The following is a 26,092-nucleotide window of genomic DNA, read 5'->3' on the forward strand; positions in this document are numbered from 1 at the left end:
GACCTTTTAAGCAAAGCTCTTAAAAGGCTGTCCCTGGTTAAAAAAAACTACTTAAACATCTCTGAGAAAATCCCACTCTTACTGTTAAAAGCAAATTTTTTTAATGCTCTTTTGAACAACAAAATATCTTTATGCTGGTAACACACAGAGCGGGGAGGAGATAGATAATGTACAAGTGTACATAGATGTCATCAGAAAGCTGATTCTTTTCTCTTTTTTTAGAGAGCTATGAACAGAGCCTGCAATTATAGGCTCACCGTTTCAACTTGGTAACGATAGAAACAGCCTATGATGAGAGCGTTAAGTGAAGTCATAAATCCAATCGTAAGAAGATCGATACAGCAACAAAACTCCCATTCGTCTTTGTCCTTTTACAGGCATTTATGCAAACACGAGAGAGATCAAAACATACTGCATTATTCACACATGAATCATAAATTAGTGTGGAGAATGATCAAGTTACGTTTCTCTTTCAAATGGGCGGGTTTAATGAGAAAATATGATGACAGGTAAAGAGATTTTATGATGAGTGTGGATACTTACACTACTGAACTGTGCCCTTTTCCCTGCTGCCGTAAAGGGGGCCTTTGCTGACGTAGGAGCTGGGGCACTGTCCGCTAACCTTGAGTTCCGATGTTCATCCAACTCATCCTCAATTGACCCTTGACTGAACGAGGAAAGCGTACTGTCCGTCGAGAGTTTCCGATGTACGGTGCCAGACTGAATGTCGGCTAGGGTCAGGAACTGGTAGGGTCTGATCGAGTTGGATCCTGAGTTTGCATTGAAAGAACCGGGTGGCGAGTTCTGCTCCGAACGGGGTGGTGTCTCGCACATATCAATAACAAGAGCCGGAGGCATTGCATCACGCTTTAAAGGCTTCGATTCGGTTGAAGAAAAAGGCACTCTTTGTTCCTCCGTAGAAGTGGCACTTGAAAGGAGTTTCTCATCCCCATCCTGGTCCAGACTTCCTTCTTCGGAGAAGCGTCTGCTGAGACCGGGGATGGTCTCATGGATTCGGGTCGGGAGGGGACTACCAGGGGGGTTGAGTCGAACCCTGAGTTCTGTCCTTTTTATCTCGACATGAGCAGGGCTAAGGGGAGCGAGAGGCTGAGATGTAGGCATGCTCGATGATGGTTGTTCATGGGGGAGCCTGAGATCCTGGAACCCTTCATCCGGTGACAGGATCTCAGGTTTCATTATCACATTGGTTGGGCTTCCAGGGGGGTAGAGATGAAATACTGGCTTGGTTTTGACCAACTGTGGTCGCACAGGTTTGGGGACCTGTATGGTAATGTTTCCTCCGCAATGAGAATGCATGCTCCTGACTTGACTGCGGCTCTCAGAACATGGCTCCTCTTCGCTCGATGAACGCCCTACACATGAGGGCGATTCAACAGAGAGTCTTGAGACACCACTGTCATGACTGATGCTCCTGCGAGTCCTTGTGTGTCCTTGTTCATGAGGTACAACTGACAAAGACGATTTCTCCTCACTAGGTTCTCTCTCCAGTTGGGACTCGAGCGTTGGCGAATGACTGCGAGGGCTCATGCACACGGGACTGCTTGAGTTGAACCCACTGCCATACCCACTACTTGGACTTGTGCTTGGTGATAGGAGTTGCTTAGGGAGCAGACCCCCATTCTCAGGATCTATAGAGTATATTTCAGGGGGAGCAAGGTTGATCTTCAATGGCTTTGGACTGCTAGAGCGTCTGATAAACAAAGACGAGAGCTGTTCGGGGGACTTTGGGTCGTCAGTTATTGAGGCAAGAGTGAAGGACTTTGATCGAGGTCTTGAGTTGTGGATGGCAAGGTGATCCTTCGAGGCACTTGACAACTCGTTGTTGTCGCTCGAGCTCATAAACTTGCTGCATAGACTGAAGATTTTTGGCGAGACCGGTCGAACGGTGACCGAATCAAGAGATGTGTTCCAAGACCCTACCCTGTGCCCGGGGGACAGAAATTGTTCCGAAGACCAATCGTCGCTTACGGACGGTTTCCTCCTAGCGGTGTCCACCTCCAGACTCTCTGGCATGATTGGTTTGGCTGCCAACGGTGGTGTCCCTGCAGCAATGCTGCCCCGCAATGAGTTGTCACTGGTTGCTGTTGATATGTCAGGCAGACTGAGAGAAGGCAATCTGAAACCTGACAAAGATTTCCCTTCAGTTCTCCTCCTCATAATAAAAGGTCTCGCTCTGTGGGGACAGTCGATCACTGTCCATCCACTGTTATGACATATCTGTAGATTTATCCAAGCCCATTCCTCGAATCACTTCTATCATTTCAAGAAGATTACACAGCATCTGTAAAGACACAGAAAGAAAAAACTTATTAGATGTGACCAACATTACACCTGAAGTACACAAAAAGTTAATTAAATTTGAACAAGATAATAAAACTACAAATTGTTTAAACAGAATTTGATTTGAGTAGTCATTGATGAAATAGAAGACACATGTAGACGAGTAATGACTTTTTACAATTAATCTTAGCATTAAAATTAGCATCCTCAAATTAAAAATTGTGTAGAAATACTCCACAGGAAGTGGAGACAGTACATACATGTATATGATCAACAAAAAGCAAAGAATGTTACATTAGTAATTCCCTAAACACATGAAATATCACAGCTTTTGCTTTTGGTTACCATAGAAACAAAGAAATTCACAGTATATTTATATACTCAAACTTTAGCCTTTCTTCAGTGAGTGGTTACAAAACAATTCAATGCGTTAAAAATAACCACGCTATCGCAATTCACCGCATCTTAACATATTTACAAGTAATATTCCAACATGACATCTTGCACAAAATACCTTGACAACCTTTTTTTCCACCCAATTGACTCAAGAAATGGAGGCAGTTCAAATACAATTAACTCCGCACCACAGAAAAGCCTGTATATCGTCAGCATTGCAATGCTTTCTGTAAGTGTAGCTCACTTTCTCTTACTAGATCTTCTGCTCAAATTGAAGAGAATTACTATTGATTTGATCAGGGTACGCAGCGAACCGCACACGTCTCCACCAACACACACACGTGTGTGTAATCGCACCCATCTATCGAGGCACTTTAGGAGATGACAACTTTGCAAATCATGATTTCCTGTTTTTCGCCTCAGAGATTATGCAAGCATTATGGCGCTGATTAGACCTTTCATTAAACTTGTCTCAAACCACCCTGGGCGGGGGTGGATTCACACACGACAGAAACGTGGTTGTACAATACGTCTTCCTAGAGCAATTTGCTCTGTTTTTATGCAGGCAATATCCTACACTACCTGAATTCCAATCTTCAACGCTTTACTAAAAAAAGGTAAACTCTTCATCATATCCTATCCTTAAACATAACCCAAAAGCCAATAACAACCCATGCAATCCCTTACCTTACATCTTTGACAAATTAAAGCCCAGAACAAATGACAGATCATCAAGAACATATATTATCATGTGATATGTAAATTATCTATATATTTTGGTTAGTTCTCTGGACTAATTAAAACGTTCAAAAGTTTGATCTCCTATCAAGTTTTCATTTATTACCAGTACCATCTCGTAGACTGGTCAATCAACCATTTTTGTAATGAGGCTATATAATTACAGTTTTTTTTTAAAATTACATGTCTAAAGCCATGAACGGCTCCTTGTATTCTTGTACTCATAATGTAAATTGAATAAATTAGTTTCTGCTATGCCAAACAAACCTCAAAACAAAATTCAAATTCTGTCAAGAGCAAATCTTTTTTTTTGCCGAAGTCAAGCATAAAATACAGATACAGAATGAAAACGCCTTTCTTGGCAAGTGGTAATTGCACTTACATCCTTTCTTGGCATACAATGTAGTATTTATTGTCATTATACAGTAGTCATAAGAACAATACATATCAAGAAAGATTACGGAGAGTCCTTTTCCGGACTCCTCAATCCTCTCTCTCTCTCTCTCTCACATGGTGCACCCGCAAGCCTACTGTATACAATACATATCTTCTCTATAAAAACATTGTTTTATAGCAGTGTGAACAGGAAATGGAGAGCTATACCAAAAGAGAGTCACAGGTCAGGAGGGAATATGATAAGATTATGAATGCGGATAGATAAGGTGATATGCTGAGAACATGAAGGGAGATCTCAAGTGTATAACATGACTGCAACAAAATGTTATTAAAGGGAAATCCAACCCAAATAGACAACTACTCTAACAGAAAGCAGAGTAGCAAACTGATTAAAGTTTCAATTAAATCTGGCTAACTATAAGAAAGTTATGAGTTTTTGAAGGTTGTAATCACTCTTTGAGTAGTGCCCTAAGGGAGAAGGACCTTATACAAGAAAAAAGAAACTAATGATATTTTTGTACATGGCAAACGGGAGAGTTATCTACGTCTTATGTCACAATCCACTGACCAAACTACCAATTTGAGATTCGCATAGCCGACTTTAGTGATCTCTTACTTTAATACCATTGGTCTGATTCATTTCAAACTTTTGCCATTGTTTCTGTTACTTTTTCTGCTTTCATTCAAATCTATTTATTACAAGGGTTGGATTGCCCTTTAAGTCCCTATATGAACAGCAAGACTTAAAAAAAAAATTACGTGACATGCCAAATACAGGTAGGCATGAAGCTTTCTACGGGTCATATAGGCGTGTAGAGAGATCTCAAATATAAAACTTGACTGCTACAAAACTTTGTTTTAAGTCACTGCTTGAACAGCTAGATGATAAAATTCTGTACATGACAGGCCAGATAGGCAAGTGGATTTCTACAGGTCAAAAATGAGTGGGATACATTGTGAATGGATGGATAATAAGATAAGAATATGAAAAGAGATATCAAATGTATAAAATCATGATCTCTACAGAACGTTGATCAAGTACTATGTGAACAGGAAGAGAAGAGACAATCAGGCAAGTCGAAAAGTCATATTGATAAGATCATGACTACGGATAGATAATATACTGAGAACGTGAACAAAGATGTCATATGTAAAACATGACTGCTACAAACTGTTCAAGTCACGACATGAACAACATGATGAAAGACACAGACATACACAGTAAGCTATCTACAGGTAAAGAAATGAGTGACATAGTTCATGAATGTGGATAGATATGTAGAGAATATGAAAAAAAGAGATATGTAGATTCCAAAAAAATTTAAAGAAAAAAAAGAATTGAACTCAAAAGACGAAATTTTGAGGTACTGGTGATTATGACATTCTCCCAAAACGAGTGTCTTTCAAATGAGCTCAGAAAACGTAGAAAGATTTATTTTTTATATAATATATTAACAAGTCCTTACAACAGACTGGATGGTATTTCCTCGCCTACATTGCACAATATGCATTTTCTGCTAGCTTATTACAGATGAATTAACGATTCAACCACTTTCATTTTACTCCAAAATGTACAATATTACCTTTAATAAGAAAAGAGCTATAAATATAGGGCAGCGCATCTGGGCGACAGGAAGCACCCGCATGAGAAAGAGGAACTTGCAAACTCGAAACAGGATACAAAAATATGTGAAGCTCAAATTGCACTGAAACATACATGTAAGCCTACGTGTAACATACATGTAACTAACATAGACTACCAGCAAACATGAGAAATGTATGTTTCGATTCAGACAGGTTCTGATGCATTAATCAATCAAAGCAAAAAAAAATGAAACAATAGTTTGACGTCACCAGGGTATCTAGATGAGAGCCATTTGAATCCAAAGGCTTAAGAATGTATCTCGGCATGATTAATGGTTCACGCCTGTAGTTTGAAAACCTTCCATCAGGCATTATGAAACCAGTAAAGCCTAGAGATGATTAATTTCCGAAACGCATATCTGACTAGCCTCCATTTATAAGCTTTTAATGCTGGACTGTAAATCTACATGATACATACATATAGATCAAAGAGAAATGTGAATCTACATGATACATACATAGATCAAAGGGAAATGTGAATCTACATGATACATACAGGCCTCGAATTACATCAAATTTGGGTCAAGGCCACTTTTTTGAGAGGGCACAAATCCACTGAAACGGGCACAAATCTATCCTAAGGGGCACTAAGGCCAACGTGGAAAGTGCGCGTAAGATCACCTCACGCCGTTGTTTTCAAGGTGGGGGGGGGGGGATATGTGCACCCAGGGGCGGATCCAGGATTTCTTCCTTAGGGGGGGGGGGGGCCCACTTTTTTTTTTTGTCCCCCCAAAAAATTGCAACGGCTCAGCCAGCCGCTGAATAAGCGGGGGGGGGGGGGGGGGGTAAGAGGACACTTTTTTTTGTTTTTTGGTCTCGAAATTTGAAAATTTGACATTTTGTTCCCTTTGGGGAGGGGTGGGAGGGGGTGAGGTCACCTTTTTTAGATCAGCCATTGGCATAATTTTTTTTGTGTGTGTTTCATTTAAAAAAAAAAGGGGGGGGGGGGTTTGCTTCAAAATACAGACATAAAAAAAAACGAAGGGGGGGGGGTTAACGCCCCAAACCCCTCCCCCCCCCCCCCCCTGCGTACGTGCCTGCTCGTCTGAATACAGTTCCCCTCCCTCCGCGCAAAGCGTGGAAGCTTTTACGTTTCATTAAATCATTAGAGAAAGAAGAGGATTCGTTGTACCGTTTTTTACTCTTAATCCTTGTCTAAATTCATCGCCCCCCCCCCCTCCCCCGCAAAGCTCGGAAGCTTTTACGTTTCATTAAATCATTAGAGAAAGAAGACGATTCGTTGTACCGTTCTCGAAAATAATCCTCGCCTGCATGAATACAGTTTTTTGTCTGCTTCTTTTTCTTCATACGTCCTCTTCCTTTTCTCTCCTCTCTTTTTTTTGCTTTTTTTTTGGGGGGGGCGCCCCCACTGCCCCCCCCCCCCCCGGCTACGTGCCTGCGATCAGATGAACATCTTTTGATACCTTGTTCGTCCCCGGAAACTCATGGGTTGAAGGCAAATTACGGTCAGATAAGCATTCAGGGGCCCGCCTCAGGGCCCCTGGTGGAGTCGAGGGTGCGGAAACCCCTGAATTTCAGGGGTTTCAGGCATTTGATTACGGTCAGATGAACATATTTTTATACCTTATTTGTGAAACTGGCAGGATACTGATTGGCCTGAGGTCCAGCGGGCGGAGCCCCCAGAAGCCCATGGGTTTAAAGCATTACATTACCGTCAGATTAGCATCCAGTGGGGTCCAGGGGGCAGAGCCCCCGGAAGCTCAGGGGTTTAAGCATTTGATTACAGTCAGATGAACATATTTTTATACTTTATTTGTGACACTGGCAGGACACTGATTGGTCCAGCGGGCGGAGCCCCCAGAAGATCAAGGGTTTTAGGCACTAAATTGCAGTCAGATGAGTATCAAGAGGCCTGCCAAAGGGCCCTTGGTTGGGTCCCAGGGGCAGAGCCCTCGGAAGCTCAGGGGTCTTAGGCGTTTAATTACGATCAGATGAGCAATTTTTGATACCTTATTTTGTTGAGAAACTGGTAGTTAACTATTTTTTCTTTCTTGCTCTCTTCCTTTCTATTTCTCTTTAAAATGCTTTTCAAAAAAAAATTGGGGGGGGGGGAGTTTCCCCCTTTGACGTTTCATTGAATTATTAGAGAAAGAAGATGATTCGTTGTACCGTTCTTGACTCTTTATCCTTTTCTGAATTCCAAGGGAAGCGCGGAAGCTTAGACGTTTTTAATAAATTATTAGGGAAAGAAGACGATTCGTCTCGATCTCGACTACAGGTATTATCCTTTTCTGAACTCAATTCACACCCCTCCCGCGCGATGGGCGGAAGCTATGACGTTTTAATTAAAACGTATGGGAAAGAAGACGATTCTTTGTACCATTATCTCGACTCTTAATCCTTTTCTGATTTAATTCCAGACCCTCCTCCCGAGAAAAATCCAAGTTTTTCACTGATTAAAAACTGTGAAAACGCACCAAAAAAGGTCACAACGCGAAGTAAAGATGTTGAACCAACGATGGGTAAACAAAACTTCCCGATATTGATTGGTTCAAATAAAAAGGATGGATTGAAAAACTAAGCCTAAGTCATTACGGTTTTTGTCCCAAACGTTTCAGTCATTTGGATGAAGACATTCTTTCATATCTCCGTATCGGCAATTAAGTCACGCCAATTAATTTAGAAGTTCCATAGTGGAAATTAAGTCTCGCCAATAATTATTGTTTTAGATCTCCGTAGGGGCAACAAAGTCTTGCCGATTATCATTGTTTTAGATTTCCGTAGGGGCAACAAAGCCTTGCTGATAATTATTGTTTTTAGAGCTCCGTAGGGGCAACAAAACCTTCCAGTAATTATTGTTTTCAGAGCTCCGGAGGGGCAACAAAACCTTGCCGACTATTATTGTTTTTAGAGCTCCGGAGGGGCAACAAAACCTTCCGGTAATTATTGTTTTTAGAGCTCCGTAGGGGCAACAAAACCTTCCGGTAATTATTGTTTTTAGAGCTCCGTAGGGGCAACAAAACCTTCCAGTAATTATTGTTTTCAGAGCTCCGGAGGGGCAACAAAACCTTCCGATAATTACTGTTTTTAGAGCATCGGAGGGGCAACAAAACCTTGCCGACTATCATTGTTTCTAGAGTTCCGGAGGGGCAACAAAACCTTCCGGTAATTATTGTTTTTAGAGCTCCGTAGGGGCAACAAAACCTTCCGGTAATTATTGTTTTTAGAGCTCCGGAGGGGCAACAAAACCTTGCCGACTATCATTGTGTTTAGAGTTCCGGAGGGGCAACAAAACCTTCCGGTAATTATTGTTTTTAGAGCTCCGGAGGGGCAACAAAACCTTGCCGATAAATATTGTTTTTTGAGTTCCGGAGGGGCAACAAAACCTTGCCGACTATTATTGTTTTTAGAGCTCCAAAGGGCCAACAAAACCTTCCGGTAATTATTGTTTTTAGAGCTCCGGAGGGGCAACAAAACCTTGCCGACTATAATTGTTTTTAGAGCTCCGTAGGGGCAACAAAACCTTCCTGTAATTATTGTTTTTAGAGCTCCGGAGGGGCAACAAAACCTTGCCGATAAATATTGTTTTTAGAGCATCGAAGGGGCAACTAAACCTTGCCGACTATCATTGTTTTTAGAGCTCCGGAGGGGCTACAAAACCTTCCGGTAATTATTGTGTTTAGAGCTCCGGAGGGGCAACAAAACCTTCCGATAATTATTGTTTTTAGAGCATCGGAGGGGCAACTAAACCTTGCCGACTATCATTGTTTTTAGAGATCCGGAGGGGCTACAAAACCTTCCGGTAATTATTGTGTTAAGAGCTCCGGAGGGGCAACAAAACCTTCCGATAATTATTGTTTTTAGAGCCAAGGAGGGGCAACAAAACGTTGCCTACTTATCATTGTTTTTAGAGCTCCGGAGGGGCAACAAAACCTTCCGATAATTATTGTTTTTAGAGCCTCGGAGGGGCAACAAAACCTTGCCGACTATCATTGTTTTTAGAGCTCCGGAGGGGCAACAAAACCTTCCGGTAATTATTGTTTTTAGAGCTCCGGAGGGGCAACAAAACCTTCCGATAATTACTGTTTTTAGAGCCTCGGAGGGGCAACAAAACCTTGCCGACTATCATTGTTTTTAGAGTTCCGGAGGGGCAACAAAACCTTCCGGTAATTATTGTTTTTAGAGCTCCGGAGGGGCAACAAAACCTTCCGATAATTATTGTTTTTAGAGCCTCGGAGGGGCAACAAAACCTTCCGGTAATTATTGTTTTTAGAGCTCCGGAGGGGCAACAAAACCTTCCGATAATTACTGTTTTTAGAGCCTCGGAGGGGCAACAAAACCTTGCCGACTATCATTGTTTTTAGAGTTCCGGAGGGGCAACAAAACCTTCCGGTAATTATTGTTTTTAGAGCTCCGGAGGGGCAACAAAACCTTCCGATAATTATTGTTTTTAGAGCCTCGGAGGGGCAACAAAACCTTGCCGACTATCATTGTTTTTAGAGCTCCGGAGGGGCAACAAAACCTTCCGGTAATTATTGTTTTTAGAGCTCCGGAGGGGCAACAAAACCTTGCCGATAAATATTGTTTTTAGAGCTCCGGAGGGGCAACAAAACCTTGCCGACTATTATTGTTTTTAGAGCTACGGAGGGGCAACAAAACCTTGCCGACTATCATTGTTTTTAGAGCTCCGGAGGGGCAACAAAACCTTCCGGTAATTATTGTTTTTAGAGCTCCGGAGGGGCAACAAAACCTTGCCGACTACCATTGTTTTTAGAGCTCCGGAGGGGCAACAAAACCTTGCCGACTATCATTGTTTTTAGAGCTCTGTATGGGCAACAAAACCTTTTTGAACATTACAAGTCGGGTTGGCTTACGATGACTATAATGTCGGCAAAACTTTTGTGGATTAAATATTGTGGCCGTAAACGGTTTGATTTTGAAAAGGGCATTCCGGCCAATGAGAGGGGCATGGCGGCAAATTGCCGATTGCCGGTGGGTAATTCGAGCCCTGTACATACATATAGATCAAAGAGAAATGTGTCTATTTGCGAGTATGAACGCTACAGTGAATCACAACTGATGTTGCTGGATGCCTTAGAAATGGGAATGAAATGTGGTTTTGAAAGTTCAAAACCACATTACGATCGTTAGAGATGTCATTTGTTGCACTGTTATTTTTGAAAATTATTTCCACAACAGCATGACAAAGTAAACTGGAATGTTAGATGAACATGCAAAAGATTAAAGTGAAAAGTGTGCAAAATGTTATCATATCTTTGCCTTTTTCTTACACTTTGTTTTCTCTCCGATCTATAAAGAGGAAAAGGCTAAAATCATTTCCAAATATTTACGATCAAAAAATTTCACCCAGTATATATTGTGTTTTGTTTCTGTTGACAATCTTGATATCCCAAATATGTATATTTCTCAAAGCCCCCCCCCCCCCCCCCCCCTCTGAGAAAATAGACAAACTTGAAAAAGTTATGACCCTGCAAAACCATTACTCAATCACATTATGCCACAGTGTCCAAACGTGAGTCACTATAAGTTCAGATGAATTAGCCAAGACATATATGGAGTACTTACACAGAGAAGTCATCAAGCCGTAAGCAAACAAATTAGATTAGTTTCTATTTTAGGGTAAATTACGAGCATTGTAGATTCCCCAAACTGACAGTCACTATTTGCTTTGTAGTTGAACTATAAAAAAAGGCCTTGTTCATACATAACCTGGAAACGGCCTGATAAAAAAGTCGGAACCAAATAAATATTCATCATACAGGTGATGAATAGCAGTAGGGGCGACAGAAAATAGTAGCTGCATACATCAAAGGCGATAAGCACACACACTGTACTTCTATGTGTCTTTTTACGATTGGGTCGTTATGAGTTAAATTTGTTTCTGTTGTGTATCATGTATTCTATGTATCTGTATGTTCCTAATGAAGTAGGGCACCCTTGAGAAAGCAAACCATTAAAATTTTCCTCAGATGTCTTCAAAGGAAATAAAATTCCAGACAAAATTAATTCATACACGTGACAAAATGAATTCATACACGTGCGTCACACGATGCAGAAATTAAGCGCACAACATGTATGTTTGTATCATTTTCATTTTGTCATGGCATTTTTTTTTTTTAAAAAGGTTTTAAACTACCTCCTACCCGTACACAAGATTTAACCAGCAGTTTGCCCGTCTTTCCAAGAACGATTTCCTTTGCTGTCTCTTTCTTTGCTTCAAAAAATGTTGATGTTGTGATCAGGGGTGAAAATTAACACTGTGCAAGGTAACTTGATACATGCCATTGCTTGCATGAAAATATTATTCTTGGCAACTGTCCCCAAGGCCTAATAATAGAGTCCATTGCATGGCTCGATGATGTACATCACTATCTATCTAGCATGAATTAGAAATCACAGTAAAGTTAGAAGCTTGGTGGTAAAGACACAACAGGGGGTGTTTCACAAAACTTGTGATCAGTGACAAATGACAGTTTTTGTTATAAGCTACTGAAATCCTTGCTTCTAATTGGTTATCAGCAGATTTGTCACTGATTTTTGTAATTTGTCATTGAAAAAAGGCTTTGTGAAACAGGCCCCTGATCACAGGGTTTATGGCCAACTTTCTCCTATATGTTACTGACTACATCTAAGATTAAGGATCTAATGATTGTATTAATTTATAAGCCGTTCTAATGCTGGGATCAGACCACTTAGAAAGCAATAGGACACTTTTTATGTTTACAATTAGAATAATACTGTGTAAATTTGACGAGGGACACCAAGTTACCAAATACCTTGGACCTGTTCCAAGAATTTGTTTTTCAGCTGAGACAGTTAGTCCTATAAATATACTTTCTTGGATCAGGTGCAAACAGTTCAATTGAAACAAAATGACCCCCCCCCCCCCCCCAATTTATTACTTTAACACAATTCTTGGTACTATTTGCAGTTAAAAATTTATCAAAATTAAATGAAACTGCAAAAATCAGGCATAACACTTGGTAAAAAGCTTATCAACTTATCAACTTTTAAGACCAGGTACACTGTTAATGATTATAATTTCATACTCCTTAGAAAAAAGGTGCTGATTTTATCTAATTTTGTAACCCGTGATGATCAATGCTTTTATGAATCTCAATGATATAAAAAGTGGTCAATAAGTTCCTATTCGTAATGAAAATACCTGTACTGTATAGCGACAAATTGTGAGAGGTGTTTTTGACACATATTTTATTTCCCCGAAATTCCCCTCACTACCAGTATTTCCATTTCTCTAATTCATGAAAAATATCACAATGAAAAGGGACTGCACCATTCCTGGGGAAAATACCTCAATTAATTTCTTCAAATATTTGATCCTTTTCACTCCCAATGTTCCTATTCACGCCCATTTCAAACACTGCCTCCGACTTGCTCAGCTCTCGTACTCTCAGGTACTTCCAAAACACCACAACCAGAAGCACCCGCAAAACTGTGGATACCAATATACTGAGCTAATACTAAAATATTTTGTGTGGTAAGGAATTTACCTTGAAGCCATAGAAACAAGCTCATTTCAGTAGAATGGTTTCAAAAAGAAGGTAAAAATAGAACAGGAAGGTACATTGTGTTAGGACTTCTGATGAAAAGGTTGAGTGAAATTTGGCATTGCTACGTAATCCTTCCAACTAGGGAAGCACCCTTCATGAATAGTGTTGATGGTTTGTCAATGTTTTTATTGTCTGATGATGGACAGTGGTAGTCTCCAGTTTGCAGACCGTTATCAGTTGTAGTGCCTGACAGAGTGTCTGGGCTGTGAGACTTCCACAAGTGCAAGGTCTACTGCACACCATACGTATATGTGATCACATTTGAAATCTATTGTATCAGCTATATGAGCACAGTGTGTTTACACCATTTCACACTGTGGACACAAACAATCATATGTATGGACACATCATTGTGTGATGAGATCATTTTCAAAGCTGATAAAAGTGATAGAAATCTTTGTTTGTGGTATGATCATATATAAAACACTTCTAAGTATTGGCAGTATGCACACAGTGTGTTCACACCAATTCACACTGTGGAAATAACAAATCAATGTGGACACATCATAGTGTGATCAGACTGTTTTCAACATTGATAGAAATCTTTATAATGTGTGCTCACATAATATACTTATAGAGGAGAAGGGGTAGTATGAACACAGTGTGTTTACACTTTCCACACTGAGGAAACATTATAGTGTGATCAGACTGTTTTAAATGACAATAGAAATAAATTATTTGTGGTGTGATCACATATAACACACTTCTAAGTGTTGGCAGTATGAACACAGTGTGTTTACACTTTCCACACTGTGGAATCAACAAATCAATGTGGCAAATCATGGTGTGATCAGACTGTTTTTAATGTCGATAGAAATCATTGTTTGTGGTGTTATCATATGCTTCTAAGTATTGGCAAAATGAACATGGTGTGTTTACACTTTCCACACTGTGGAAACAACAAATCAATGTGGACACATCATAGTGTGATCAGACTGTTTTAAATGCCAAAAGAAATCTTTATTTGTGGTGCGATCATATATGAAACACACTTGTAAGTATTGGCAAAATGAACACAGTGAGTTTACACTTTCCACACTGTGGAAACAACAAATCACATGTGGGGACCCAACATAGTGTGATCAGACTGTCTCCAATGTCAATAGAAATAATTATGTGTGGTGTAATAACATAATCACATATGAAACACTTTTAAGGATTGGCAGTATGAACACAGTGTGTTTACACTTTCCATACTGTGGAAACAATGAATTAATGTTGAGCCACAGCATAACATTACAAATGCATATATGGCAGAATTCTAGGGTATTTACCACAGTGTTCATATCGCTTCCTTGTTGTCAAAGGGGCTACAAAAATGTTGTCAAACAGATTTCATTCCAATTTCTCTGCTTCAGACAAATTCCCTGGAGAAATGAATGTGATTAAGGATGACATTTGTGGGAGAAGTTACTAACAATGCAAAAGCAAGAGAGGAAGACAAAAATAGAACAAGAGAAGGTTGCCTAAGTCGACTCTGAAATTCAACAGAAATTAACGCTGTCTTTACTAAATAGCAAAGGGCATTGCAGGATTTCATTTAAAGGTCACGATCTATATCAATATTTTGTTTAAATGTCTTGGTCTAATCCAATTACATGTTTGTTTTTAATTTCCTAGATTCAGAGTCGGTGACATTATCTATCAAAATCTATATTAGTATTTTTTTAAGTGTCTTGGTCTCATCAGATTACATGTTTGTTTTTAATTTCCTAGATTGAGAGTGTCGATGACATTAACCCTCGTTATTTTCAAAGCATCTTGAAGCAGACATAAAGGATAATGAACACGAGGCTTTACAGGGCCTTTACAATTTCTAGTACCAGGGCAGCATTTCATGAAACTGTCATAAGTTCAAGTGTGCCTACAAGGCAACATCCCATCGAAAAGCGGTTAATGAATCAACCAAAATCTATTTCGGGGAAGTTCGTCTTGCAGTTCTATTCAACCGCATTTGAATGTTAAATGTGTCTCTATATTAAAGTGAGCTGAGGTGAATTTCCAAATAAAGGGGAACATTTCCTAGAGGGTGAAAATTATATTTTTCCATTTTCATTTTTGGCACGATTTCTAGCTTAATGGAGCTATTTTCCACGCTTCTAGAGCTCTTATGTGGTAGAGAATCTCCAGCTTAATCGATCTAAGATCAGACATAAGTAAATCACAAATCACAAATCACAAAAATTCTATATAATGTCGGTCATGATTCAATATTTCTGTGGCATTAAACTTCTGGAAGTGAAACCGTGTGGATTTACAGTATGCCTTTCTTTCTCTGTATGGAAAGTGTTCAACATTTCCTTGAACCTTGAATGCTGCTCAGAATCAGAAACAGTAAGAAGCCATCTCGTCATTATCCAGCTACGTATATACCGGTACATATATCTTCTGAAGGAAATTCAAGGTAATTAATGATGTCCTGGATCTACCTGTTTCACATTAGAGGATTATAATTCATTTTCGTTCTCTCTCTCCCTCTTTCTCTCTATCTTTGCTCTTTCACCCTCACTCACTCATTTTCCCCTTATCTCTCCCTCTTCAGTATATTTTTTCCTTCACTCTCTCTCTCCTTCTCTTTATCTCTTAACCATGCTCTCTCACTCCCCTTGACTTCAAACTTTCATTTCTGTATATCTCTATTTTGATTGCTATTCTTTCCTCATCATCTTTCTTTCTTTCTACCTTACTATCCCCTCTCTTTCTTTACCTAACCTGATATTTATTTTGAAAATTTCTTTATAATTGAAATTATTCACGAGAGAATTCCTTTTATATAATTCTGGAAACAAAATATTTGTATTTGTATTTTCTTTCTTCTCCAATAACTTTCCACCTCTTCCTCTCTTCCTCTCTCTCTCTCTCTCTCTCTCTCTTTCTCTGACATTGCCTCCCTTGTTTTCTTTTCACTTCACTTTTCAACACCACCTTTTCCATAGTCTAGCAGACTTGACTTACTAAAAAACAGTTCAACAACTGGGCATGCATGAACTCGTGAGAATTCATGTTCCACTTTATCCTCACCCCTGCTCGGGTTGCTAACGGCAACCGGACAGCCCGGCAGACCAAGGTTTCGATAAACTTTTAATCACATTTCCTCAAAGCAAGCATTAATGATGTAAAAGTTTGCAGGAACTTTCGCTCCCAGGAAATGATGCGTTACCCAAACAAGAAAGTTAAAGGGAGAGACCCTTTTTTAGGGAACTAGATCTTTTGATCTTTAAAGGTAAAGACCAGTATTGGAAACGCCCCAATTTCAAAAAATGAAATGGAAGCTCTTATTACCAATCATGTGAAAGAATATGTTTTGAATATTACATGACGATAAAAATTTTGACGGGAAACCACCTACTAATTGATATATTTGGTAAATTAGTATATCTATATACTGTTGAGAGATACAAATGCATGTGTCGCGCACGTGTGTGTAGTCCCATATACATCTTTCTGTGTACAGTGCTTCTAACTTTATGAAGACTTGGCCAAATTTCTTATAATTTTGATGATTCCAGAACCTTGCAGTACATCTATGCTAGATGATCAACCTTTTCTGATTGATTTCACAACGTTTCTTTCACTATGCAATTGCATGACCATAACTGGTCTTTAGCTTTAAGGAGGAGGTACATACACATTAGCTGCACCTTGATGAAGGGTGTGAAGGGAGTTTCTTATTCCTATATCCTTTTCAAGTGTCTGTTTAATAAACCATGCCAAAGAGGTTGGAAATGCATTAAATGCAAATAACTATATGAATTTAAACATTCCAGAATCTCCAAATGTTCAAATTTCATTATATTCTCAAGACAAACTGGTGCAGAAATCTTTTAACCATGATTTTAAATAGTTTTGGAGATCACTGCCAACGTAGATGATGTAGAGTGTATAAGTTAGTGGGAGCTAAAAGGACATGAACTCCAGTAAAGTCTATGCAGGTCTATATTCTTCTAGCTCTAAGAAGTCACATATACATGTATGATCACCTGAATAGACTGTCTGTTCTGCAGAGCAGCACAATATACATTGCAGTGCAACTGAAAGAGTTTCTTCAATGTACATGGTATTCCGGGTTTTGAATGAAATATCATAAGTATGATGGCATATAAAACTTAGTCATCCCAGCCTATTTTTAGTTGAAATATGAGGGCCCCCCCCCCCTGATGAATAAGATATACATAATAATAATCTGTTTGGTTTAGATATTGAGACTTGAAGTCACTGTGGGTCATTTCTAAATATGAAGTCCTCAATCAATAAAAGCAGTTTGTTTTAAACGTGCTAAATAATACAGTTATCGTTCTAGCCAAGTCTAAAGATAGCACAAGTAAAATTGATGACTTAATTATAAATAAATGCTGGCTAGGGAAAGAATGAATTAAATGATATTACCAATGGGATGCTGCCACTTGACTGCTGATTTTTTTATTGAACTGCCAAAGCCCTTCTTCTAAAGCTTTCAACAAATGAAGTGATTCACATAATTATGTATGTATTCAAATTATAAGCAGCTGTGCCAGTTGCAAATGTTAGCAATGGTTTCTAGTGAGGCTCACCAAACATAGCAACAACAATATATCAAAGCCCATACTCAGGACTATTGCAAATTTGAAATAGAGTTCAAACTAGAAGTCATACAGGTACCGGTACCGGTAGGCACATTGGGTAAATACAAATATGTCACACAACCTTAAAGGGGGATCCATAAATTATTATTAATATATTTACCCATTCATTCATTACCTTCCAACATATCATATGTCAATCGCCATAAATAATGTAATAGACAAATTCCAACAGTTTTTCATGAATGTGTTGTGCTTATCTCAATCATAAAGTCTATGATATGTGCTTCAATTGAAAGGAAGGAGGAAAAAGCCTAACCCCCACTAATATTGACATTAATCATGCTGCATGTAAATATATAAAGGAAGCCTTAGAAGCAGAATTCAAAATGCGAGGTCACATAACAAGAAATTCCAAGAAGGAATTTCTATTAAACCTACAGTAAAGATTCGTTCACATACATGTACGCCACAGTAAAATTGATGGTTAAAGGAAACCAAAACCTTCATACTAAGTTACTTTTATTGTAAAGTTTAAGATATTTGAAAAATATCAGTAAAAATTTGAACAAAATCGGGCAAGGAATAAGGAAGTAAGAGCTTTTTAAAATTACTAGTCACTAGAGGGCGGTATTCAATTTGATGACATCATCTGTGGACAACTCTCCATGCCTTTTATACATCAAATTTCATGTTTTTCCTTCTTTCTTGTGATTGAGATAATGTACTCCCCTGAAAGCAAGAGATAGAATGCAAAACGATATTCTACTTCACATGTTATGAAGTCGGATCAAGAACACAAATAAATACGAAGAAAACAAAAAAATTGTGAAATTTTATGTACAAAAGGCATAGAGAGTTGTTCACAGATGATGAATACCAAATTGAATACCGCCCTCTAGTGACTAGTCATTTCAAAAAGCTCTAACTTTCTTATTCCTTGCCCGATTTTGTTCAAATTTTCACTGATTTTATTCAAATCTTTTAAACTTTACAATAAAAGTAACTTAGTATGAAGGTTTTGGTTTCCTTTAACTGCAGGGTTACTATAAGCGTACTTTAGAATGCCACACTTCACGTTTTTTATCCTACGACGCACAGATGAGGGAGTTTGCATAGTACCTTCGCTGCGCCGCGTAGCTACTTTTTTCATCCCCGCTTGCTATTCATCTCGTACACTATTAAAAACGTGATTGTAGTCGTATGTGAACGACGAATGTGAAATGTACTTTCGCCTACGCCTTGGGAACATTCCTTCAGGGGATTAGCACAAACCCTTTATATAATATGCTAAATATAGGTAGATTCACTCTTTTCCTGGTAACAAATCTTTACCAATAGTTTGTGTTTTGCACAGATTAGATGGGATTATTACCAGCTACGTGTAGTGGTAGTGCTGTAGTAAAAATGCTTACAGCTAGTACAGCAGCGGAGGCAGACGGAAATGCACAAGACGATATCCAATAGACTTGATTTTTGGCATAAAAGTTGACAGATTGATATTAATTTAGAAGCAGGCATACTGCAGAAAACGGGACATATGGGTAGAAAATTTGATGCATATATATATATATCTTGAGTTTTTGTTTAAGTAGATACTATTACTAGTATCAATACAAAATAATTTGATGCAAAACGATAAACATTCAGCTCGTAAATTTCTAATTAATTTCTGCACAATTCAATAACAGAGATCGCATAGACTGTCAACCATACCCCATAAATACCAGTAGAAAACGCTAGATGTATGGGTACATGTATATGACTTGATTCTTTGAACGATGATAACTGAACGATCATTCTTTGAAATTACAATAGGTTGACTGATAATCACAAGCCTACACAGGCAACTTAACATTCAGGAAGACCCCAACACATTAATAAGTGTTCTGTTAGTTATGGCATATTACAAAACCCCTTGGTTTCTATTTGTTATATCGATAATGCTCTTGATTTATTATTATATTTTAATATCCTACACATGCATGTTTAGAGCTCTTACTAAATTATAAGCACTTCAGCGGTTCCAATCCGGCCAAGTAACCTCGATACTTACTATTTGCTCTGTCTCAAGAACAACTTTTTGCACAGACTTCATGTACTTCTCCATCAAACCTATCGCACAGACTGTTGATATGTCTGCAATGTTCTGCGGAGTTGTGGTTTCCCCGACCCCTAAAGTACACATAACCTCACTACCCCTGTTTGTCTGCGCTTTAGAAACTTCAGAAGTTTCGGCATACCACTGCCAGGATATCAATATTGATAAAAGGCCAAAAATGAGGCTTTGCATGCACTATGCCTGCGACACCATGCCGTACAGGCTCGTGTTACATACAGGAAAAGAGAGAATAGGAAGTGCGTAGATAACTAGATATATTCCGCAAGAATTTCACAATGCGAGGGGAAATGATGTTGCTGGTACGTGTTTTGTTATTATGTCAGAGAGATTAGGGTGGTATGCTGTATGAATCGGATGTACATCATTGTACATGTATTTAGGTCTCATTACAGATACACTATTATTACTTTTTCTGTCCTTCATGGTATATATGCAGACCAAAAAAATGTCATAATGGAGGGGGGGGGGGATGATGTGCACAAGGAGAAAGAAGAAAACATCTATGGCAAGCCAGAATTGTGTTTCTCTGAGTAAAGGGTACATATCTTTAACATCATTCTGGCTCTAAGATATAAACAGATGAAAAGAAAACAGAAAACACCAAAACTTTGCGTCCTCAAAAATTTCACAAACTTCACAGGTACTTTAGATTCACCTCTGAAGTTTGTGAAAATTTGCGCACACTTAAAGTTGCAGAAAATTTCATGCTGTTAAGTGCATGACTAAGATCACATTTATCACAGCACAAAATTGTTGACATAACTGAAAATTTCTTTTTCGCAAAAATAACTATTTGTGAAAGTTTCAAGTCTCAAGTAAATTGAGTCCATCTAGTGGTATCTCAAATAAAACCACAAAAATGTCAATTGGTATAAGCCTGAATAAGGAATTTGTTTTTGCTGTATAGCCAATTTAATGCTAATCTTAAAGGTAAAGACCAGTATTGGGAACGCCCCAATTTCAAAAAATGAAATGGAAGCTCTCATTACCAATCATGTGAAAGAATATGTTTTGACTTTTGACTAATACATGATGATAAAAAATTTGCCGGGAAACCGCCTACTAATAATAATAATAATAATAAATTTAATTTATATAGCGCTTAATACAAATATTTGGTAAATTTGTTTCTCTCATGGTCTGTGAGAGATATAGGGTAGTCCCATATACATCTTTCTGTGTATAGTGCTTGTAACTTTACGAAAAATGGGCCAAATTTCTTATCATTTTGATGATTCCAGAACCTTGCAGATGCTAGATGCTACATGATCAACCTTTTCTGATCGATTCCACGTTTCTTTCACAATGCAATCGCATGACCATAACTGGCCTTTACCTTTAATTCAAGTATTCCATTCAGTGACGCACTGGAAAAGGGGTATGAATCTAATAAATAAATTTGCATTATTTACAGTCAACTCTGCATAACTGGAAATTGCACAAGTCAAATTTTTCCTTTGTCGAATCATTCAAAAAAAAAAAAAAAATATCCAGATATAGAGCTGGTAAATACATGTACTATCTCAATCAGAATTAATGTTACCTCAACTTCATTTCAGATATGTTTACAAAGAACTTCTAATGAGCAAATATCACTAACTATTACTTCATTTGCATTCAGGACACATTTTCTCGTGCCATTACATTTCGTAACCTTTAATATGCAGAGTTAACTTAACGTTCAAATAAAATAGTCATCCTTTTACCACTGTCTCCTTTCCCGAGGTGATGGATTGCTTTCAGTCAAACCATCTGCAGGTATAAATGCAATTCAATCATTCATTATGCATGAAACAGGCTTACGGGTCAAAGCTTTAATAAATTAGTCATTATCCAAACAGCGGTGAATATACCATAGATTGAAATTCTCACAAGGAAGGGAATGTCTAAATTGGATATTTCCAGCTTCTACATTGTCATTAGTGCAGTTCCACAGCTACTATCTAATCAATTGACTTCTGTTTTCACATCGAATTAATACATCAATGTGTAAATTAGTCATTATCCGTACAGCAGTGACTATGCCATAGAATGAAATTTTCACAAGGATAGGAATATCTCAATTGGAAATTTCCAGCCTCTTGACTACTAGAATATTTGTTACGTGCGTCCATAAAATGTTGATTACTTTTTGGAAAATCCATAAGTCTAATACTTAAGTGCTGTCATTTTTAACCACGTTACTTAGTTTTTAGGCATGACGTCAACAAAAATTAAAAAACATGAAGGCTTCACTTTAGCATTGAACGGTAATAATGCATTCGTTCAAAACCAAAGAAAAAATTCATTATTATCATTATTATTATTATTTTTATCAAAATACAATGACTTGTAACTTGCTACATGTGTAATATTGGAAAGAGTTGTCAGGGATAAAATTAAATTCTAACATCTACTAATTTATTAAAAGTCCTTCTCAACAAGCTAATTAGAAGTGCCTGCCCAAAGCTTTATTGTAGTTTTACAACTCACCACTTTTCCCCAGACTGTCTGGAATTTTCATTCCATTTCATTCATTTCATGAACAGTCTCATGACTCCTAGAATATTTGCAATGTGCGTCCGTAAAATGTTGATTACTTTGGGGAAATCCCAATGGCTTGTGCATAAAGGCATATGACAACTAAGCAGCTGCTTATTAATACCCTGGCATCAGTTGGTTAATAGCTACATTTTGTAGCTCTTTAAATAAAGGTTGCATGACACAGCAGTTCATATATCTTAAAACTAAGATTACAAATGTCAACCCCTATTAAAAGCAAGAGAAACATACCAATAATGAATAAATAAATGTAACTTAAAATCATCTATGCCGCCAATTGGATGATAGGCCGAAGAAATTTAAATGATTGAATATTAATTCAAGATTATATTAAAGTCCTTAAAGACAAACGGTTCACAGATGTATGCATATTTATATTTTTTTCACAGTTCATCTGATCATACATTGTATAAATGTATCCTGAGAGCAAACTGCAGGTGTCTAAAGCCTCAGTCACAAATGCCATAACGAACTGTTACAAAGGCCGTACGAACGATTTTCGGACAATGGAAATTTGGGAAGACAATTTAAAAACGGAGATTTGCACGAAATTATTGTTTGTACGAATCTTTGTGACCATAGCATTACTGCTATGTCAGGCAATAATTTGGTACAATCTCAGATCATCACGCACAGACACAGAAGAGGAAGTTAACTCAATTATTCATATCATTCATACCAAGTTTTACAAGTTTTTAAGTATGTGAAACATTGATTAGTCCTGATTGGTTCTAAGTTTCTTGAGAATTTACAAAGATTACATCTTAAAGCATTTAAAAAAGTCCATAACTCATCAAGTCCACCTTTATTCTTGATATTTTAAACACACAAAAAACATCAAATTTACAAGGGATATGAATAACTTATTTGTTTACTGTATATGCATAAAACTTAAAAACTGTTATGACCTCGCAAATATAACAGAAACAACTTCAATTACTTCATCCATTGCAAGCTTTGTGTGGATACACAGACAAATATCACCTACGGGTAGTTACGTACACGTATCATATCTGCACACTGCTCAATACAAAGAACTGAGTCCTGTATCGTATTGTATACTCAAACCTGCGCCTTAATTAAACTGTTCTCTGATTCTGTTCAATCTTCTAATCAACTTCACCTTCAACTCGACCTTCAGCTTAGCTAGCATTGACCATCTCTTGAATAGAATAATCATGGAGTGCAATGAACAGCTTTCCAATTTTCAATCGATTGGAGTATACATTCATACAGTACCTGCCAACCTTTCACAGCAAAAATTAGGAATCTCCCAAGGCAAAATTAGGACTACAGTCTTTTTTTGAATGCTTTTAACATATAATATTTCAGAAAAAGAGAGGACTCTAGGGTTCAAAACAATAGCTTGAAGGCCCAAAATAGGAATTATTCCTCCAAAATAGGAATTATTCCTCCAAAATAAGAATGGTTTGCAGCTATGTACATTGTAAGTAGGCCTACCGGTACGTAAAATGTATCATAAATTGTTGCTTTCCACACTGACGTAGAAAGCTGGAAAAAGGTATTAGTTTGCAGCCATTTTCTTAATTGCAAAGAAATTCATCCAGCATCAATAAAATATTTTCAAACATCACAGATCAATATATATAACTCCAGTTCAATCGATCTTTCTTCTTACAGTGAAAAATAAGTATTGAGACCTTTATTGCTAGGGCTTTCATCTGATTTCTTAAGATTCGCATATTTCCAATGTCTGTATAAAAATGGTTGACATACAAAGAAAGATAGGCATACTGAAAATGGTTGAAAGCAACATTATCTAGGGCTTGATATAAGTAGTTGTCCATGGCAACCAAAAATGCATCAAATGAAGTGGAAGATTACAGAGCCTAAAAGATGTATAACAAGAGAAGCGATGAAATATGGCAAAAATTCAGCATGAGTAATAATAGCTAAACATTTATTATGAAATCTACAACTGCACAATCAGTAAGTAATCACAGATGACGACACAAGAAAGTCACTAAAAAGTAAAAAAATGCAATGAATCTATTCATTCTCAGATTACAAGGACCCCCGCAACTTTCATCCTGATGTTCCACAAGATGAAAATATTTGAATGACTCACATGTGTTTCTGTTTCAGAATGTTTTAGTTTTAGTGATCATAACAATTATTGCACCTAATAATTCAAAGTTTCAAACCTTCTATAAAAATATTATTTCCTTGAATAGTTTATGTATGACTAAAAAGCAACCAATTATCCTCTTTAATAATGAATTAATGGCGGTGCATATATGTATAATAGAACTTAAAACTGAAAGAAAACCATTGGACCCTAAAAAATTGCGTTATATGCAAACAAGCATAGCAGAAAAGCTGATGAAGTGAATATAATGATGGTTTATAAAATCAATAACGTCGGCATGATGCAAATTTCTAGCGTGACTCCATAACAGATGGCATTAATTACGTACATGCCGGCTGCAAACTGTCTTGCACATGTCAAGACTTACGCAAGAGAAGGTAAAAAAGGTGCAGTTCACTTCACAAATATACACCGCAATGCCGATGGAGCGTAAATGTAAATACTCACATATTTGAAAATGAACTTCCTTCTTATTATGCTCTTTCATTTGATGTACATGTCAGTTCCTGTGATACTGGCACTACATGTAAATACTGATATTGCATTCAGTACTGCATATTCTGAGAAAATTGCAATGCTTGTAGTTGTACACATACATTGTGTACATGTATGGTATGAAGCACAGTTACAATCCTCCTGTATACAATTGCACAAGGTTCATTGCATTGCAAGAGAAAATATCTGAAGAAATGTACAATGACTGGTGGAATGTACATGCTTGGGCAAGTGTCATTGTACATGTATGTTTAAAATTACATATGCAAATTTTATGCATACTTTTTTAACAAAGGTTGTTCTCGACAACCTGAAAGCTTGCCCGACCTTGCACGACATAGCAACATGTAATATATGCAGACTGGATTCCAAGTATTGTAGTCCATTCATCAAAAACAGGTTAATGGAATAGCTCTTCACTAGGTCCCCAGGAAAGGAACAAACATCCATAAATTTAAATATGGTAGTAATCCAGTCTATTACATTACAATAACAATGGTGATGCTTTGAACAAGACACTTGTTGGAATGTTCAGTAACTAGGCCTGAACAAACACTTCAGCTTGTACACTACACACATGTGCATACATGCAATGCAAACAAAAGGCTTGCCTGAAATAGTTCACATTTCATCAAAAGCTTCCGCACGCACGCACTATAACTCAGACAAAATATGGCGGGGGGGGGGGGGGGGGGTATAATGTACATTTACATGTAGGCCCACATTGTGTGGTTTCAATTACAAAATTGCATTTGCATAATATAGATATATGATATCAACAATGATATTCAATTTATATCAATTTAATGATATGGCAAAATTGCATTTGCATAATGTATGGATATTTTACTATTATCAATGATGATATTCCATATCTATTAATGATTTTTTATTTATATGTTGTTTATTGATTGCTCTTAATCTCCTTCTCATATTATACTTTGATATGTAGTGTCATATACTTGCCAAATAACAATCAAATCAAGCAAAATCAAAGTTATACCATATGTTTCTAAACCTGATTTTTTTTTAAAAACAATAATAATACCAATAATAATGATAATAATAATAATAATCATAATCATAATAACAGTAATAATAATAAATATTATAATAATGATAATAATAATAAATGATCTGTCGATGACAAACCACCTAATAATATATAATAACAACAACAACAACTATACTTAAAATTTAGGCAAACAGTTCCACTGTACATTGTACAGTGTACATT

General features: G+C 37.6%; 1 protein-coding gene across 1 annotated transcript; it reads right to left on the reverse strand.

Annotated features, from left to right (window-relative positions):
* Positions 1–217: 217 nt before the first annotated feature.
* Positions 218–24,956, reverse strand: LOC115929649. The gene is made up of 2 exons (XM_030999328.1): positions 24,808–24,956; positions 218–2,302 (listed from the first exon to the last, which is right to left on the reverse strand). The coding sequence occupies exon 2, from the start codon at positions 2,176–2,178 to the stop codon at positions 487–489; it is 1,692 nt and encodes a 563-aa protein (XP_030855188.1). The 5' UTR covers positions 2,179–2,302; positions 24,808–24,956; the 3' UTR covers positions 218–486.
* Positions 24,957–26,092: the final 1,136 nt, after the last annotated feature.

The sequence above is a fragment of the Strongylocentrotus purpuratus genome, unplaced genomic scaffold, assembly GCF_000002235.5.
Source record: "Strongylocentrotus purpuratus isolate Spur 01 unplaced genomic scaffold, Spur_5.0 spur5_scaffold_5, whole genome shotgun sequence".
Lineage (NCBI taxonomy): Eukaryota > Metazoa > Echinodermata > Echinoidea > Camarodonta > Strongylocentrotidae > Strongylocentrotus > Strongylocentrotus purpuratus.